The sequence below is a fragment of the Sceloporus occidentalis genome, unplaced genomic scaffold (genome assembly GCF_023333645.1).
Source record: "Sceloporus occidentalis isolate IW3139 unplaced genomic scaffold, rSceOcc1.0.p SCAF_1, whole genome shotgun sequence".
NCBI classification, from domain to species: Eukaryota; Metazoa; Chordata; class Lepidosauria; order Squamata; family Phrynosomatidae; genus Sceloporus; species Sceloporus occidentalis.
In genome coordinates this window covers 94,192,337-94,213,278 of record NW_028316981.1, presented here as the reverse complement: position 1 = coordinate 94,213,278, position 20,942 = coordinate 94,192,337, and the positions used below count along the sequence as shown (strand labels likewise).

The window sequence follows — 20,942 nt, the reverse complement described above, 5'->3', positions numbered from 1 at the left end:
GAATGGGTATCCGTTTACACAATAGTCAATAATTGTCTTTCATGTCAATCTACATTTAGTTCCTAGTAAAACTGATATTTCTGACCTAATCAGCTGTAAAATTGACTTCAAAGAGGCAAACAACATCCACTTTAGAAAGCAAATTTAACATGTCTATTGCCCAGATGGCTAAATACATATTTACACAATAGACTCTGAATGTTAATTGGGCTTTCAGCCATCATGATTGGCAGGTTTAATGACTATTAATATTAATGACAATGATGCAAATTCACCTGGAGACCAGTGTTCTTCATTCAAATGTGGACCCAAATGTTCAATAGATAATTTTATCCAAATCCTGTGGAGTTATCCCACAAAATGCTGCTTGTCTTACACAGACATAAATCCAGTTTAAGTTTAAGGGTCCTCAGGGTGATACAACAAGGAGTGGAAATGGATCCTGGTGCTTATGTGTGCTGCTGTGCTCTTGCATGAGCAAATGTCCACAGCCCACTGTGGTTTGCTTAAATGTTTTGCAATTTCAAATAGGAAATGTAACATGTAAAATAAACAGCATACAAATGGCATTGGAGGGAGTGGGGGGGATCCTATCCTTATGAGAACCAAACTTTTTGTTTCTACAGATTGTTAGGAAAAAGCACTCTTCTCCTCTGTAGAGCTGAATTCTATAGCAGCCTCCATCCCTCTTCCAATCCCATTTAAGTTAGAAATATCAGAATAGAAATATAATGTAAATATCAATAAAAATCTAGCAGGCAATACTCAAATACATGTAAACAAAATCCTTTTCACAAAGTGATGTCTAAATTATCAACTGATTCTAATTATCTGCTAAGAAGCATGGGGGGGGGAGCAATAAAAGGACAGCTTAGCTGGGGAAATAGTCACGGTCACCACTATCCCATCCCTTCAGAATGTTATAGATTTTCTTATTTAGCAGTTGAGGTTTTTTTATAAGGGTCCAAAATTATTTACATTTTTGGCTAAATACAAAGTGTATGGAAAGGACAAATTGAACAAAAAGATAAATATAGCCCATAAAATAAATTTAGGGCAAAAGCTTTCTTTTGTGAGCTTCAAAGAAGCTAACTGCTAGAGATTTTGAAGAAGCTGCTATAAGCACAGCATGATGCTGAACTTCTTTTGTTCCAGGTCTTAACAAGGGTTTCTCCTCTTCCTACTCCTCCTTGGAAAATCCATTTGCTTGAGCAACGAAAATCTAAGTCACTTCAAATTAAAATCTTGCATCATCATCATTATTATTATTATTATTATTATTATTATTTAAATAGACCTCCTGACACCCTTTACCATTCAGGGTAAATGAATGTAGAGAATCATAGAATCATAGAATAATAGAGTTGGAAGAGACCGCAAGGGCCATCCAGTCCAACCCCCTGCCATGCTGGAAATCCAAATCAAAGCATCCCCGACAGATGGCTATCCAGCCTCTGTTTAAAGACCTCCAAGGAGGGAGATTCCACTATACTCTGAGGGAGTGTGTTCCACTGTCAAACAGCCCTTACTGTTAGGAGATTCTTCCTAATGTTGATGTGGAATCTCTTTTGCTGTAGCTTGCATCCATTGTTCCAGGCCCTAGTCTCTGGAGCAGCAGAAAAGAAGCTTGCTCCCTCATCAATGTGACATCCCTTCAAATATTTAAACAGAGCTATCATATCACCTCTTAACCTTCTCTTCTCCAAGCGAAACATCCCCAGCTCCCTAAGTTGTTCCTCATAGAGCATGACTTCCAGATCCTTCACCATTTTAGTCACTCTCCTTTGGACATGCTCCAGTTTCTCAACATCTTTTTTAAATTGTGGTGCCCATGTAATTTCATTTGAAAGGGATCTGGGAGTCCAAGTAGACCACAAGTTGAGCATGAGTCAACAGTGCGACGCAGCAGCTAAAAAGGCCAATACAATTTTAGGCTGCATCAATAAAAGTATAGTGAAACAAAAGGCTAACCCTCAAGAAACAACAAAACTGAGTCAAGAGAAGATAAATTCTTACTATTTCACCCTGAGTGCCAGAGCCATTATCAACAGGAGAAAAAACAACAACTATGCTCTATTCCAGCCTTTCTCAAATAGTGGGGCGGGCCCCCCAGGGGGGGCGCAAGGCTCCGTAAAGGGGGGGGGGGCGAGGCTCTGTTATGCAGAGGTGTACTTATAACAATTTTATAGACAAATGATACTATTTACAGTCGCGCGGGGGGCGCGAAATGTTTTCTTCTTCCTAGGGGGGGGGGCATGACAGAAAATAATTGAGAAGCACTGCTCTATTCAAAGGAAGCAGCTTCTGCCTTCTTCTCTGCAGATGGTGGCAGCAGGCTAGGGGCTTACAAATGCAAAAGATATTGTAAAAGCCAGGGGAAAGTGTTCATAGTATAACTTTTACATTTCTCTTAAATTATGAATATTTATGCAAAAGACATTGCTGTAGGGTTTTTTTGGGAAATGAAAATGAAATCATCTCTTGAGCAAGGTTGAGAATTCTCAAGGGTCTCTTTTAGCCAACATATATACTCTGTACTAACTTGCAAGGTTCAGTTAACTGTATAAACTAGTGCAGAGGTTTTTCAGGAGCTGGTTCTGTCATCTTTCTTCCTTGCAACACACACGCACACACCCCTTTCTTATATTTTATTGTATCAATGTGAATTTAGCAGCAAATACAGGAGATAACAGAGCTGATTTCCATTTGCAATAAAATGGTTCAGGAATACTTATCCAGTCTTTAGGGATCAGTATAAACAAATGTAGCTTAAGCATGAGTATCATTAGCATTGCCTTTACCCAGTGATCTGTGCCATAGATGAAGCATAACAGCATTATGAAACCTCAAGCAAGTAGCTAGTAGCTCTTGCATTGACTTCTCTATATAGAAAATGGAGCCTATCTCTCTGAGGTTTTTCTGTCCAGACATCATTAAATATTCTACAAGGCATACTGCAAACAGAGAAAAAGGAGAACAAATAATGTGACTTTTTTTCCTTCATAGAGCATAATTTACCCACCTGTGTGTATCCTCTCAAATGTGCAACCAGAGACCTCTTGGAGGGGAATCAGTTTTTTTGTGTATGGAGGGCTCTAAACAGAAAAGGAAAAATCTCATCATCTTAGCTTTCTGAGACTAACATGATGATAACCCTGTCACATTCATGTTCAAAAGAAAGGAAGGAAGGAAGAATTTTTCAGGACAGCACAATTGAACATCCCATTGATTTTTTTTAACTTTTATTTATATGCACAGCCTGCTAAATAATAGTATATACCTCAGCTCTGTATTTTTATACGCATACCCAGAGATATATTCAGGTATTTTACTCCCAGGCTCAAGTCACATTTCACCTTTCAAATCTCAAATTGAATCTCACGTCCTTTCAAGATACTTTCAAGGCAAGTCTCAGGGTGAGTCTCAAGTCTGGAACCTAACTTTAACAGCAAAAAAGAGGAGGTGGTGGTGCTGGTACGTGTGTTAGGGGGAGTGATTTTCAATAGCCAGAAAATCAAGAAGATGTGCACAAAGCTAGGTTAGAAAATCCTTGGAATAGTAAACGTGTTAGGCAATGGGCTTGAGGATGAACAATCCTTCTAAAACTTCTCAAAGGTTTTAGAAGGCTCAGCAAATGTGCAGCAGGGACAGTCTGCTGAGCAGGACTTTAGTGCATGGCCAAAACAAAATGACTTACCCCTTCCAGGATACAGTCGCTTACAGGATGCAGTTGGCAATTATTGGATTAAAAATGCCACCAATGCCGCTGGGTGATGGCATAGTGGCTGCAACCAGGCTCCCAGCTGCTCTAAGCCAGCCAATTTGAAAACACAGGAGCTTTCCGTGTTTGTAAATTGGCCAGCTGAGCATGGCTGGGAGCCGGGATGCAGCTGGGATGAAGTTGCTCAGTGGCATCAGCAGCATTTTCAATGTGATAATTTCTGACTGCAACTGATAAGCGACTGTATCCCGGAAGGGGTAAGCCACTTTTTTGGGCCATGCAATAATCTCCTAAATCAAGTTAGTGAATCATTTATTACCGAGTCGAGTCTAAGTCAAATCACTGGAGTGACTTGAGTCTGATGTGAGTCTGAGCTAATCATCTCCAGTCTACTCACTGCCCATATCATTTATCTACATAGAATCCATCTGTGTATTAACCTTTCTAGATCCTTTCATTTAATGAGTGTGCCTTTCTCTTCCAACATTATATGCTGCTACTGCTTCCCTGTCTTTTTAAAATCCTTATTCCCCACTGAACAAATTCCAGGTAGCCCATTATGCCCAGTTTAGAGCTGTTATGTGTGGTTTTATTGTAGCCTCTCACATCACCAACAATGCAGAAAAGCAGCATATCAACAGTCCCTCCTGAGCAAAGCCACAAGCAGAAAGCTGGCTGTGTCTGTGAATTTTCTAAATCTGAAGGACAGAACATCATAGGGAGCTTGCAATCATCAGGGTCCTGTGAAGTTCAGAAAGCGCCCAGGAGATAATGTCACTTGGATACAATGTTGTCAGAGGATAATGGTCTCCTGCTGCTAGATTAAAGCCTGAGAAGGCTGAGTCCTCTTAGCAATAATACACACAAGCCCAAACCAAGCTATTTGTGGCATTTTCAAAGCAGGAGGCATTTATCTTGTAACAACATCTTGTAACATTCCATTCACTCTGCTTTTTTGTTGTAGCAGAAGAGAAAAGAAAGATGTCATTTTGCAGAATATATGTAAGTGCTTCATTGTTTCCCAGTCAGTTCCATCTCCCATCCTAGCTGGGATTTTTGACTGCACTTGTCAGCATATTTAAATGGATTTAACCCCAATATAAATTTAAAAGACATGCTTCAGTGAAAATAGGTTTAAGTGTGAGAAGGTCAATTCTGTTCAACAGAATTTAAAAAAATGATTACAGAATTTATTGCTCACATTTGAATTTATGGCTCATTTTTTGCTCACGTTTTTGTTTAAAAATACTACTACTTGTCATATCTTATGGGGTTCTCATGTTCCTATACTGTTATTGTAAAACAATAATAATCCTGTATATAATATTGTGTAATGATTCTAAAATGTAGGTCCTATACTTAGGTGTGTTTCAGTACAGCAAGTTTGTAAATGCAACACCTAAATCTTGCTAGCAGTAAGGCAAACATGTCTGTGAAGTTATATGAAGCAGAAATGACATTTTCCACACAAAGAAACCCCCATGTGAATTTTTTCAGCAGACATTCTGAACTGCAAAGATTCTCACCCATATACAATTCACCTTGTCAGGATTTCCTCACATTCAAGTAACCCCCTTTTCTTTCAGCCATTTCCCAAATATATTTAATTATTACTTCCACCCCTAACTCAGATAGACAAGAACTGTGAAAAAGGGAAAACAAATCCCAATAAACTTAGAGTGACCTCTCCATTCCTCAGCTAGTGTGTAGAACAACTGAGTTGGCCAGACACAGCAGTGCTCTGGAGGAGTAAATACAAGTGATTCTAATGAAAGCCTTGCCAAAGCCCCACAGGTGACAATGTGTCATTTCTTTTCTCTTGGTCCTGTCTTTAACTCAAATGAAAATCCCTTTTTTGTTTTGTTACATTTATAGTGCAAGTTGGAGTTTCATGCCTGTACATCTGGCAAAAATATTGTGGCTCGGTGTGAGGGACCATGTCCATGCCTTCCAGGACAAGAAAGTCCGAAACACAAGACTGAGAAAACTGGTGAGTTAACCTGTTAAATCAAATGTTCAGTGTTTTCCTAATTACATGGAAAGAGTACTCCTGATGCTTACCCAAAGAGGAGGCTCAATAAGCTCACTGAGGCCTATTATCAACAAAATGGCCCCAGGAATGCAATGTGTGCCATAGCCCTTGGATTACAAGTTTTGAGTTCTTGGGTTGGGGCTCTGTGAAGGTAGCTCAAAAGTCCTTTTGGAATCCCAGACCAATAGTTCTCAAATACAAAACAGGTCACTGACATTTTGCAGCTGAATTATAAAATTAATGTAAGTTTATGTGAAGGACCGAGCAGTGCAAGCAGGTGATGACAGTGGCTGCATTTGCACTGCAGAATTAATGCAGAATGACACCGCTATAACTGTCTCTGACTGAGAAGGCTAAATATCTCACAAAACAGCTAATCCCAGGATTCCATAGCATTGAGCCATGGCAGTTAAAACAGTGTTAAGCTGCATTAATTCTGCAGTATAGATGCAGCCCTAAAGAGAAATTTAAGAGTTCTGACATGAATGTTCCAGGTTTTATACCATTCTCTTATCAACCCTAAGGGTTTTTTCTCTTTGAAAAATCTAACATAAAGGAATGTATAGCACAAAGTATAATACAACAAGTTACTTTTTCAACAATGCAACAAGTAACAGCAACTGGTTATTTGGAAACACTGTAATAAGTAAAAGGAATGGATTATTATTTTTAAAAAACAAACTTTCCAAGCTTTAGTTTTTTGTGGGGTTTTCGGGCTAACTTTCCAAGCCCTAGTCCACTGATTTGCTAATTCTTGGTGGGAGAAAAGTACAAGGGAATGTGCTTTAGTTTACAGTTATTGATCAAAAGATGAACATTTAATTGGGTTACTCTTCATATAAAGCACATTACAATTCTCTATCCCCCACTTCCCCCTGTTCATAAATCCTGATATGGCTAGGATGATTTTGGAAGAACAGAGCAGAGAAATTGCACTCTCTCCCTTCCTTCCTTCTTTCCCTCCCTTTCTTTCTTTGCTCACACACCACACACTCTTACAAATACAAACACACACAAACACATACAAACACAGAGTTACTTTAGCTCTCATAATCTGCTCTTTATATGCCCTGCTGCATGCCCTTATCAGAAGGAATATCGTATTAATAAATCTTTGGTGACATTTTAAGCTCACAATTTCATTCATACAAGAAGAATAAATTCTAATAACGCTTACACTGATAAATTCAATTTGACAGGATATATGGGTTCAGCAGGGCAATCTTTTGTTTTGGTTGAATCTCCAATTAGTTAATTCTGCTGTGCAGAGCACATTGTGGCATGTTTGCTCACTTTCTAAAAACTTACTGCTTGGATGCCTGAGACAATAATTGTTTTGGAGTGGAATCTGTCAGGGCCCAAGTACATATTTTATCTTCAATGAATAACCATGTGTATGTGATTTGTAGCTGTCTCGACCCTGCTTCTCTTAAATCTGTTGAAGGTATCAAGGTTTCATCTGCCATCCTAGATGGGCAGCAGTGAGTAGAGATTAGTCTCCTTATTCCTGAACCCTTTGATTCTCACCACCTTGTTTCTATTGCTAAGCAAAAACATATTAGTAAGAACCGGCTAGTGGGAATAGCATGCATTCAGTGCATCCCTCAGGGTATCTGGTCAGAACTACTTAGACCCAAAATTCTTGATCACCTACTGTATGTTTCTGGTGAATGCATACTAGTTTCCCCTAACATTGCCCTTGATACTTGCTGGTATGCCATCCAAATATATCCCTAAGCCCTACATGCTGCTCATGTGTAGGCCACAAATGTGTAGCTACAGGAGCTCTTCGCCCTGGCTCTGCACTCCTGAACTAGCTTAACCCTGACCATCCAGTGTTGAATGCAAAGGTTGGAAGAGAAAGTTCTCCTTAAGAGCAATTACTTATTTGGACCTCATGTGATCTGGATACAGGTTGGTTGGAGGTCCAATGTGCAATGTGTGCTCAGGAGGAGAACCTCTGGTTCAGAACTTGATGTTCCAATCAAATAGGTGGGAGCAGAATTAGCCCAGGAGCAGAGTGTCATGGATAGGGCAACCATACAGTATGAGTCCCCCTCATGTGGTTATACGTGAATACCTTACATGTGAGTAACAGGTGCACATGACTCCTTTTGTTTCCACAAACATGCGCTCATATGTGAGAAGATTCCATGTTCATTGTCTCAACCTAGCCCTGTAAAACAAGTGATTTTGTGTCTGGCCTGCAGAACTGTTATTTAATTACCAGAAGTGTCTTCATTGTGCTGAGCTGGTATGAAACAATAAATCTCTCAGAGATTAATTTCTTTTCTCAATGAGTATGTCAGATGCAAGTTTCCTATAACTGAATTTTGCTGATAGATGATGTTGTATTTCCCTTATTTAATGAGGAGCTGAATTTGTGAAATCTATTCAGACAGGACCATACTGCTAATCAGAAATAGAAGAGCATGCTGAAATCATTGCATCAGGAGTGGAATGTTAGCAAGAAGATAGTACACTTGAGTTCTAGAGCCAAAGATATGAGCATCATGAAAATGTGGCTTGCCAAACTGCTGCATAAATTCTGTACAACTGAGGTAGCTATGGACTAAATTTTGTTGTTGGTCCTGACAAGAGTAGATTCACTGAATCAATGGGATTAACCTGTGTGTTGAATTGAATCACTGGGTCTGTTCTAGTTGAGACTAATGAAAAGTATTCAGGTCTCTGTGCATTGTTTCACTTCTATCTACCAGGCTTTGTGTATTATTCTGCTTATATTTACTTAGTTGAATGTAAATATTACTCTAAATTAATTGTGAGGGTGCCATTATATCTGCCATTTTTTTTGTTGTTGTGTGCTTCAAGTTGTTGCTGATTTAGGATAGCATTCCTAAGGCTATCATGATGTTTTCTTGGCAAGATTTGTTCAGAGGTAGTGTGCCTTTTCCTTCCTCTCAGTCAGCAATGGTGTGAGTTTCCTAAGGCCACCCAGTGGGTTTCCATGCCTAACCAGGGATTCGAACCCTAATCTCCAGAGTCAGCCAACACTCAAACCATGTACACCACACTGACAGCTCATTTAGATAATCATTTAACTTTTTTTTTCTTCAAAAAATTATGCAAACCTTTAGACTAATGCTTTGTGTGTTTATCTATTGGATTTTGGACATGGTTTTACATCTCTGAGATTTTAGAATTTTGATAGCAATTGCCCAAGCTCACCCAATGGCTTTACTTGGCTGAGATGGGATTTGTACCCTGATTTCCAGAGTCATCCAACACTCAGACCACTACACTACACTAGCTCATACCTGCCATTATGCTTAAAATTACAACTACAACTGAAAAAAGACAGACCCCATATGGAAGTTATTTCTTTGTGTTGGGATTCCAGAAAATACTACTGGAGGATGTATGTCATTTAAACAACTATATCAAATAGATCACTCAGCAGAAATACTGTCACTCAACTGATCATACTCACATATTTCCACTGTGGTTGGAGATTACAATGCAGGAAAGTTGTGTGTAACATATGGTCTTTGATTGTTCAGCTTTGAATGAAAAATTGACTATAGAATGATTTTAGGGCAAACCATTTATGCTGGAGTCTTGGAGCTTCTGCCCCTAGGAACTTGTTCCACATGAATAAGTTATCTGGCCATATTTTTTTAGGGTTTTTGTTTTTGTTTTTATTTTTTACTTGAGGATCGGTCTGAGAAGAGGATGCAAGACAGCCAGGTATAAAATAGTCAGGCTTATCCTCCATACCCAAGGTGAAGGTTAAATAAATACTGTTGTTGCAGCTGCTGGCTCTACCATGCTCTGTTTTGCTCAGGAGATCAGTGGCACTTATTGAAGCGGTAGCTGGATATGTCATCCTTATTTAAACCTCTGCAGCATTGTGTATTGTTTTGAGCATTGGATTGTGGCTCTGGAAAGCAGTGTTCAAATCCCTACTCAGCCATGAAAACCTACTGGGTGACCTTGGGCAGGTCGCAGTCTCTCAGCCTCAGGGGAAATCCCCTCTGAAGAAAGTTGCCAAGAAAATTCTGTCATAGGGTCACCTTAGGGTCGCCACACACGCAATGCACAATTACCCTGGTGACACTGGACCTTTAACCAATCTGAGTCCAGTCCTGATGTCACTACAGAGCTAGCAAGGATACAGGATATCTAGCATGGATCAAAAATGATTGACAAGTGATTTGTATCACCCCATGTTTCTGTAGGATCATAGAGTTGAATGGTCCTCCTGGACCATTGAGAAAAGCCCCAAGACTTTGGAGAATCCCACCACATACCCCTGCTTGCTGGTACTTTTGCCAGCAATTCACTTATGAATCAGGCGATCTGAGCACAGTTTCCCTGGGAATATGGGAAGTGGTAACTGATTTCCCTGGCAAGAAGCAAAGTTATACAACACTAGTTGTAAAGATTTATGTGATTGTTCAATAACTTGGGATTCAATCCTATCCCCAGCAATAATAATAATAATAATAATAATAATAATAATAATAATCTGCCACTTCACATCTTCCATGGATCTCTTGCAGCACTTACATGGCAGCTCCACTGAAAAGAGAAGAAATGGCTTAGCAGCGTTGCTCAGCAGACTGAGCCTCAAGTCTACAGAAAGGAAAACCAGACTAATAATTTACTTTAATTATGTAGTTCTTCATTGCATGAGCAGCAAATATCAAAAAGCCATTCACATAATTATTATTTTACTTAAATGGCAAGATGGTTTAAAAAAGGAAAATTAAAAAAGGATTCATCACTGTAATGATTAATAATTTTTTGTATTCTTCTGACATTGTGCAGTAAAATCTGTAAGGAGACAGTTTTCTCTTGTATGTGTTTTTAAAATTGAATTCTGATCAGTCTGAGAAGCAAAATCCTCATTTTGATATTATATTAGTAATGCAGGGTTTTTTTTTTAATTTAAGTGAAAGCCAATGCTTAGTTCTCATATTTCCTTTTTCACCCTCCTTCTGACACATGTTCTTTTAAATATATCAAAACGTTGTCTGTGTTTCATTATTTACAACAGTAGCAGACCTGGCTGATTGTTTTAATGATCAATTTCTAACTAAGCTATTGAAAGGAAGGCTTGTTTGCGGTCAGCTCAAATTCATGTTTGATGCCCGTTCAGACAGTATGTCCCTGTTTTTTCTAAATCAAATTAAACACAGGATTTTTTTTTCAGCCAGGCCACAATTTGAAGAAACTCGGGTTATCTAATAAAATCAAAGAATCACAGAATTGGAAACAGTGTTTATCATCAGGAAGTTCTTCCTAATATTTAGGTTGAATCTTTTTTCCTGTAGTTTAAATCCATTGCTCCATGCCCTACTCCAGTGATGGCAAGGCTTTTAGAAACCGAGTGCCCAAATTCAAAGGCGTTACTTCACTGGGTGTTGTTATTATTATTATTATTATTATTATTATTATTATTATTAACCTTTATTTATAAAGCGCTGTAAATTTACACAGCACTGTACATACAATCTTTTTAATTGGACGGTTCCCTGCCCTCAGGCTTACAATCTAAAAACACACGACACAAAAGGAGAAGGGAAAGGTGGTGGGGAAGGGGCCTCTCTAGTAGGATAATACATATAAAATACATAGCAATACAGAAATGTTTCAATAAAACAGACAACAAAAGAACAACAAAAAGCAAGTGACAATTATGCAATGCCTGGGAACACTTCTCTGAACAGGATGGTCTTCAGCTCCGTTTTGAAGTGTTACTCAGTGCTGGGGGGCAGCTCTTCTGGGGGAAACAGGACTTCCAGGGGACAGGACTTCCGCCTTCTGGGGCAGAACATCCACTTTCCGGGGGTGGAACTTCCAGGGCCAGGACTTCCCCAGAGACAGCTGAAGGCCTGGGAGGGTGGGGAAAAGAAGAGGAACAGGGGTGTGCTTGTTTCTCCTCTTTCCCCCACCCTCCTGGGTCTTCAGCTGCCTTCCTGGAAACAGGTGTGTGCCTGTTTCTCCTCTTTCCCACCCTCCCAATGTCATGGTCAGTCACAAGGAGGACTCAGGGGATGACAAGGAGGAACTTGAGAGAGTGCCAAACTTCAGCCCTGCCCTGCCAGGTCCTAGTTCTGCCCTGCCAGATCTCAACTCATCCCTGCCAGGTCCTGGTGCTGTTGAGTCTCCTTCAGTGGATGTTGTGGATCAGCAGCCAAACCTTGCTTCAGCAGAGATGCCAGGCCTGAGAGATGTAGAGCAACAGCTGGACTTTGAAATTCCTAACCTCAGCCAAAGGAGGACAGAAAGGGCATGCCTGCGAGGGTGTGTGTGTGTGCGCGCGCGCTGGCAGCAGTCCCAGACACCCGGGCCTTTAGCTGTCTCCGGAAAGGCAGCTAAGGGCACAGGAGGGAAGGGGTGAGGAGGGACACCTGTTCCTACTCTTCCCCCCGCCTTCCCGTCTCTCCACGTGCCCCCAGAAATAGCTTTGCATACCATAAAGGGCACTCATGTCATAGGTTCACCACCACGGCCCTAGTCTCTAGAACAGCAGAAAATTAGCTTGTTCCATCCTCAATATAGCATCCCTTCAAATAAACAAACCATCATGTCACCTCTTAACCTTCTCTTCCCCAGGCTAAACCTACCCAGCTCTCTAAGCTGCTCCTCATAGGGAATGGCTTCCAGAACTTTCTCCATTTTTGGTCATGGGTTTCTCAGATTCATAGTCTACCTTTTACTCTGATGTACAATGTTTGTGAAGCCATCACTTGTATACATGTGTCACTGATGAGGAGTACTGGATAAGTCAGTTCTATAAGTTTTTATGTCAGTTGTTTTTAGTTTTGCTTGAGTGATTGTAATAGCAATTACCCAATAATAAATTTAGGTGACAATAGTCAACATTTGTCTTGTAAATCATAACACAGGGATCAAAATGATATAAAACTGTAAGGCACAAGTTGTTTATGTTTAGTTATATTTGTTAATTTGATAGTGACATATCTTTTGTCGTTTATTGATGTTTGAGAAAAAGAGAGAGAGAGAGACTAATTGTGTTTTAATAAGAATGATTTTTTTAAAAAAAAGAAAACTGTAAGGCACAAGTGTAGCTTTGGCTTTTTCAATTTCTTTGACTTATCTGAACCCAAAAGAATGTCACTAGAATATTTTAGCAGAGCGGGAAAGAAATGCATAGTACCTGGAACATATTTCAAAAGCATCTGTTCTAGCAACTTTTGTGCCAGGTGCTAGACTAAACTTTCAACAAGCAATCTCTTGAGTGACACTCCATTTGGTTCCAAAGAGTTATTATATAAGACGATAAAGGGCAACAATTACAGGATGGCCCTTAAGGAAGGAGGGCTGGCTGTCTCAAAGGAGTATTCCATGGAAAGTGGTGAGTTTTTATATGGAAATCACTCTACTCTACATATGTTTCTATATAACTTCTGGGATCAGAATACGGATAATGCTTCTGCCCGTTTCCTTTTAGATTTCACTTTCTTTAGTATTTCTCAGTAGTATTATACTGTAATTTCAAGATACCAGGGTATGTTTGCATGATCAGGTTTTCAGTTTTATTTATACAGTTAATATTAGTGCAGTCTTTATGGGAAGTGTTTATGTGACTATGACAACAAAAAGTCAAGTGGCAGAACTTGAAACAATAGCTTTGAACATTTATTTCTCAATGCTGAACATTAGAAATTGGAATGTTAATTTGTTGCCATTCACACTAATAATTAAAATCATTAATTATGTTCCCTAGTTCATTGCTTAAGTCATTATTTAGTATACAACAGAAGCCTCAAGATTAACAAAGAATGAGTGTTACCCATTGAATAAGGAAGTGGGTGAAAAGTAGAATGTGGGAAAGGATTGAGGAGGAGAGGGAGATTTATCAGTTATCCAAGTGCCCAGCACTGTGTGAGCAATACATCCAGTGAAAGAGTACAAAAGGTTTCATAGGCGGTTTTGGGGCGGCCTGTTCCTGCCCCTTTCCCTGCTGGATCGGGCCTCAGCTGCCACAGCGGCAGCCTCTGAGACCCTGATCCGCCACTTTCTAGGCCGCGGGGAAGCAGCAAAAGGCCGCTTCCCCATGGCCTGGAAAGGGGTGTCCTTGGGGCTTCATGCCCCAAGGACACCCAACAGTGGCGGGGACGAAGAGAAAGGGGCCTCTCAGCTCCTTTCTCATTCATGTCGCTGGCGCAGCCATGTAAAGGCTGTGCCAACGACACAAACCTGGAAGGAGCTCCAATTCGGAGCTCCTTCCAGTGCCGCGGAAAGGGTGCCCCTGGCGCCCTCACCCGGTGCCAGGACATCACTTCTGCACTGCTCCGTTTGGTGGCAGCGCGTTCGTGATGTCCCAATGGCGGTGCCCATGTAGAATGGGCGCCGCCATTTTGTATGTACTAGGTATGTACTAGGGTTAAGGGGTCCTTTCCTAACCCTAGTATGTACCTAGTACATAATTTTTGCCTGTCTGTAACGGGCTATAGCTGATCATTCCCAGTAACATGACACAACAGAAACCAGAAGAAAGTCAATAAAATTAAGAAGAGGAGAACTAAACAGAATTATAATTTGCCCTATCATCTGCACCCAGAAAAAAATCAATATTTCCATAAGAACAATAAAAATGAATGGACACACCAGCCTTCAACTCTAAAAGGCTGTAATTCTAAAAAGGCACTCATTAGTCTAAGGTCTAATCTGCACTACAGAAATTTCTGCAGTGGAGATGAAGCCTGTGTCTGTAGATCTGTGGAGAGATGTTGTTAAGTAATTTTCCCGAGTTTGGGCAAGTATCTCTAAGCATGTCCAGGTCTACTTCCCAGCGCCTATGAGAGAAAGAGATAGTTGTCCAGGAAGGGCTGTAGATCACTGGTTAGTGATAGACAGTAATGCTGTGTTGTTATCTGTTCTGGAAATAGAATACTGTTCCTTGCTACCAGTCTGTCACTATTGATTTTTTCTTCACTTTAATCAGCTGTTGGGTATTGTATGCCCAAACCCATTAGGAATTCAATAATTTAAACCAAGAATTCTCAGACTCAAATTCTTTGTGTGCACACATCACCAGTATTTCCTCGGTTGTTTACATCCAAGAGCCCCTTCTAGAGTGATAATACCATTGTCAAATAGCAGCATTTTGGGTGACTTCTGGGTTTAAAAACATGGTTAGCAGCAAGCAGTCAATATGGAGACTCATACTGATAATGTTCATCTAAAATTTTTCTACCTATAAAAGAGGTGAAAAAAATGGAATGAGGGTGAGGTAGAGGTTTATTTTACAATGAGCAAAGAGCATGTTTGTGCACACTTTTCAAACATGCTCATTCTTACCTGTTTGCATCTTTGAAATGTACACTGCCTTAGATTTGTGCACATCCTGTCCCCACTAAATTCATCACATGCCACATAAATTTCAAGATTTCAGAACTAAGATAGCCCTCAGTGATGCAAAATGTATTTTTCCATATGAAAACAGGATTCCAACAATTTTTTTCTATTATTTAGACCTGAAACAGACAGGCAAAATGATGCAGCTTTAGGCAGCATTGGAGGCATGCCATTTACACAACGCATGCCCCAAATGCAGCTTGAAGCTGTATCGGGGCTGCACCAATAAAAAAGAAACATGCTAAGAAGGAGCAGACAGAATCCACTCTTTGTGGTGGCTCGGATTGTGACAAGGTACATGCAGTTGTTATAGTCCTGGTGCAAATGGCACCAGCGCAGCCTCATGCTGCTCCTTTGGGCCCATCTGTTTCAGGCCTTACTCAGCTTGACTATGGCTTAATTTTTCCCCAGTTCATTTCATATGTACAAACTGCAGACTTCCATGTATTTCCCAAGGTTGTTTTTAGGTTTCCATGACCCCCAGGACCACCCCCCCCCCCCGGTTAAAAAAATCAAAACAATCCCCCCCCCCCCAATGTTCTCTACATTCACTTGGGATTTTAGAGGATTATTCTGCCATGTTTACATTCCTCCCTGTGCCATTTTAGGTCCAGGGAAGTCATTTTTCTCAACAGAAAATCATCCAACAATCTAGAGCAATCTCATTCTTTTCCTTCCCTAAGACTCTATTCAGTTCTGGCAGAGCAGACTGCCCTACTGGCGTTTCTATGTCAAATCACCAAACAAGCTCCTGCTAGAGGTCAATTCTGTCTGGAGTACCCTTTCAGTTGTGTGTGTGCCTGAACATCCTCAGAGCTAAGCGGCCGTATTTGAGAGGGGGGTGCTCTGGAAAAATTCATGTGCCTTTTTCACAAGCAGTTTCCTTAATTCCATGGACTTCCTTCCTTGATTTCATGGGCTTCTCAGGCAGGCAGTGAAGAGAAAGACAACTCTGGAAGGTGATGTTCTATCTGGCGATACATAGCAAGTAGTGGCTTCTTCCTCTGCCAGTGGTTGAAGAGTGTAGTGATTATGGGGGTAGGAAAAGAGTACACTGTTTTTCTTTTTGTGGAGTGGATATCTTTATGCATGATCCAGGCATGTCTGCTTTTTTAGGTTGACAGAGCACCACCTCCATTCAATCAACCAGACAGGAGAATTTATCTATGTGAATACTTCCTCTTTCCTTACCTAATCTGTCTCTGGTGATTTTAGGGGCTTGAGGATGTTCAGAGCATGTGTGTGATTATGGAAGCCATTATGAAGGCAATTTTGCCAGTGGTTTCAGTGCATGTACAAATGCTCTAGAGTCCCAGAATAGCAGAGACAGAGCAAGTTTGCCAAGAAGTGGAGAAAGCTTATATGATGGGCTTTGGGTGGGGGGAGCCCATGTGGTGGGTTCTTGTACTAAACATGGAAGTTTCAGGGAGGCATCCTCAGAGGAAGAGTAGAAGGGAAACTTCTAAAAAAGGCACACACACCCCCTTTCAACATCATCTGAAAGAAAAAAAAGAAGCAAGACACAAAGATGATTATAGTATAGGCACTTCTAGGTCATTTCTCTCCCCCTCCCCTGCCATCTTTGTGGGTTTGGCACCAGAAAGTAAACTGCAAGTCAAGAAATGGAATATATTGTTTGTGGAGAGCTTTAATATTATGTAAAGCAAGTATGATTTTCTCACACTTCTCTAAATGTTTCCTCTGTTTTTTATGGATTCCTTTATTTTATTTATAGTTCATGTTTTACCAAAAATTAAACAGCATTTGGGGGGGGGGGTGAATAACAGTACTACAATTTAATCCAAAAAAGCAAAATATAAAAACACAACTGAAAACACATCAGTAAAAAATAATGCCTAATGATGTGAAGCCCCTTCAACAAAAACCCACAAGCCAGAGGCCTTTCTGAATAAAACTTGAATGTTCTATTTGTAGAGTAGCTCAAATTAACAATTATCTATGATGTCCCACTTTGCTTATAGCAAGAGTTGCTCTGAGATAGGGCAGTTCAGTCACAGTTGGAACTGCCATCCTTAGTTACAAAATTTAAAAGCCTTCTCACCAACCCTGGCGATCCTAAGATTTTTCCTGGAAAAAAATCCACCTCTGTCACATGACTCACTATACTGAATTAACAAAAAAGAGAAGAGATGGCATTAGGGAGGTCTGGGTGGCAATAAAACAGTTGATACCAGAAACTGAAATAGGTAGAGGGATAGCAAAGAATTAGAGCAAGGGATGTCCTCTCTCTCTCTCTCTCTCTCTCTCTCTCTCTCTCTCTCAAGCAACTATGGGGCACTTCTGCTAGCATATTCAGATCCTCAGGGAAAGGATTTATCTTGGTCCCACCCTGCCCTGTTCAACTTTTGGTGGCAGGGAAATACCTTTTTCTTTAAGCAGGCTTTGAATAACTAATTGTTTGCAGGGATTTTAATATTTGCATGTTTTTAAATGTTTTTATATTGTTTAATATATGAATTTTAAAATGATGATATTTAAATTATATTATAAGTTTATTAATATGTTTTAGATCATTTTATTTTCTTGTTTGCAAGGCACAAGAGAAAGGCAACATATAAAATAAATAAATAATAGTAGTGTTGACAAGGAGGCAGAATAGCTGGAACTCTTATGTAACACTTTCTGCCTATCAAATGTTGACAGCATCCTTCCATCAGAGCTCTTGGAAAAACATACATAATATCATCTAAATTGTGTCATTCTATCATCCTACGCACATGCTCCAGTGAGACAAAGAAGTAAGGATGTAAGGTCTACTCAGTGCAATCAAATCACACAAACCAAAACTACTAGTAGATTTATATTTACAGTATATCAGCTCTTCCATATTCTCCATTCCTGACTGCTCAGGTCAAAGCGCCTCGCTGTTGTGCCTATCAGAAATGAAGTTCTGCCACACTGTTTCCTGCCCTCTTTAAATACTATCAAGAGATTGATAAAATCAGTATTTGGACCACTATAGGACACAGTGATTTTTTGTTCTATAAATCTGGTCAATGCAATAGATTGCTTATATGGGCAATTTGCCTAGTTTACTTTTATGCACTGAAATGCACTATCCTGTCCATGGTGAACAGGATATTGTTCAAATGTAACTATCTGCCTTTCCCCCATCAGTTCACTAGTCAACTATATTTAATGGCATGATCAATAATAGTTAATGCCTTTCCTTTTGATTTCAGCGGGATTTCTTTGAACTGGATTATTTATCTTGAAGCCATCCAGAATGCAGTAAATGGGTTTGCTCTGTTTCAGAAGGCAAGGAAGAAAAGAAGTTCCTGGAATTGAAATCAACTTCTCATGAGCCAAAATGCTGCAAGATAACATAAACCTTTAGGATTTCTTCTAGGAAAATATTAACAGCTTCTAGAGCAACAGTTTTATCACTTGTAAGCCCTATAGAATACAAGCTAAGGGCCCTTTAGATAATGTACACCAATTCAGCCTCAATTATTTGATCATTTCCCCCTTTCAATACCAACATTACATGGTGGCATGGAAGCCAGGTACAGACATATATAAGTCTACGAAAGTCTATAAAAGCTCATACTGCCAATTTCTTTCTTTCAGTTAGTCTCAAAGGTGCTACAAGATCTCTCTTCATACTGATTCTACAGACTAACACAGCTATATCTTTGAACATTACATGGAACATTTGAAAAACATTTTTGTCTCCATGCCCGGCTTTTAATGGCCTGAGCCTAGAAAGCTAACAGATTATCTTCTGTAAGCAGATGATCAAATTCTGAATGGCCCAAATGGCAAAGTAATGCAGTAATAGGATGATGGTTCCAATCAATAGGACTTTCATTATGATGATACTTTCATGACATGAATTTAATAAATTTTGTGAGATTCACCAATCCTCCATATCAAGATACTACCAAACACTTTAAAAGCAAGTTCCCATCAATTATCCTTTATAAATGTGTGGTATTTTGTTAATAAGTTTGTGAGACCATACTTTAAAATCTATGAGTTTTCAGCTACTTTGATCATTCCTCCTCCCAGCACCGAAAATGTAGTGGGCAGCTGCCCAAGATTACAGGTTGCATCATACACTTTTGCTGTTGCTGCCATATGCCTGTCATCAGTGATGTTAACACCAGCAGAATTGTATTCCCAAGAGCCCACTGGAAATGTGATTCTCCTGGGATCCTGTCAGCAGTGGAGATTTCATTAATGCTCAGGATTTGACAGAGAAGGGTCCAGAAATGTTCAGGGAGGACATGTGGCCTATATGTTTTCTGCATCTCTTCAGATTGGGTCCTCTGCCTTATTTATTTATTCATTCATTCATTCCACTTATATGCTACCTTTCTCCCAAACTGAACCCAAGGTGACTCACTAAAGATACTTTAAAAACCATACAACTTTTAAAAACAGAACTAAATACATCACATCAATAAAACAGTTAAAATACAAAATCATTATTATTATTATTATTATTATTAACCTTTATTTATAAAGCGCTGTAAATTTACACAGCGCTGTACATACAATCTTTTAGTTAGACGGTTCCCTGCCCTCAGGCTTACAATCTAAGAAGACAGGACACAAAAGGAAAAGGGAGTGGTGGTGGAAAATGGGATCAGGTCCAGTAGTTCTCCACCTCCGAGGGCTGGACCAAGGCAGATGGACTGGAGGAAGGGCTTGGCTTCTTAATTTACCCACTGGCCCTGGTGGCGCAGTGGGTAAATGCCTGTACTGCAGCCATTCACTCAAAACCACAAGGTTGCGAGTTCAAGACCAGCAAAAGGGCCCAAGCTCGACTCAGGCTTGCATCCTTCTGAGGTCGCTAAAATGAGTACCCAGACCGTTGGGGGCAAATTAGCTTACTTGCTAATTAGCTTACTTGCTGTTCACCGCTATGATATTTGGAATAGCGGTATATAAATAAAACAAATTATTAATTATTATTATTAATGGTTAAAAGAAAGCTTCCTGGGTCAGAGAGGGTCTAGCCTCTGGGAATGCTTCTCTAAACAATATAGTCTTTTAACTCAGTTTTGAAACTGGGTAGAGAAGTGATGAGGTGTGCATGTGGGGGAAGAAGGTTCCAGGAGTAAGGGGCAGCAAGCGAGAAGGGACGAATTCGGGAGGGGGCAGTGGTTTTAAAAAACAATTAAAAACAAGTTAAGCTAAAAGTATGAAACCATTAATTCTGTTAGGTTCATATGGAGAGATACAGTACATTTTTCTCTCATTTATATCCTTCATATGCAGGATGACAAGATGTCCTCCTTCTTCAGGACATGGCCTACATTTCAACCTTCTATCCTGGAGGAATTTCAAAATGTCCTTCCTTTAGAACATGACTAAGAAGCATGAATTCATATTTATAAGAGTGGTTTGAGCTTTTACTTGGTCATGTCTTACATCAGTGGTCTCCAAACTTTCTTGCACTACCTCTTGGATGACAATTCTAGCACACACACATGCACGCATGCACACACACACATGTATTTCTTGATATTAGGTCTACTGTACTACTGCACATTCAAACAACCAATCTCAGTTGCTGCTCTTTTTGCCACCTGGTCACCCTGGAGGCAGCAACCAAATAACTGGCTGAGTAGTGACTGAGAAGCCTCTCACTTGTGTTGGCCTTATGGTAGAGGTGTCACTTGTGGCAGAGGTGTCACTAGGCATGGAGGATGTGGGCCACACTAGGTGACACCTTAAGTGAGGTGACACCACAGGCACCATCTTGCAGCATTTTGGCTCATGACAACACCATGGTTGTTCCCTAATGGGACTTAGCATTAATGTACCTTGTAGGACTCAAGGGGCTCAGTGGAAGAGAATTTGTGCCTA

The 20,942-nt window shown here is 40.1% G+C and overlaps 1 protein-coding gene across 2 annotated transcripts in view; it reads left to right on the top strand.

The window, feature by feature from the left end:
• The window catches only part of SPOCK1 (SPARC (osteonectin), cwcv and kazal like domains proteoglycan 1), a 684,049-nt gene that overhangs the window by 537,209 nt on the left and 125,898 nt on the right, over nt 1–20,942 (top strand). For both annotated transcript variants that reach the window (XM_089529606.1, XM_089529615.1), the window contains exon 6: nt 5,597–5,711. In XM_089529606.1, the coding sequence (XP_089385732.1) occupies nt 5,597–5,711 (115 nt within the window). The remainder of the gene's footprint in view (nt 1–5,596; nt 5,712–20,942) is intronic.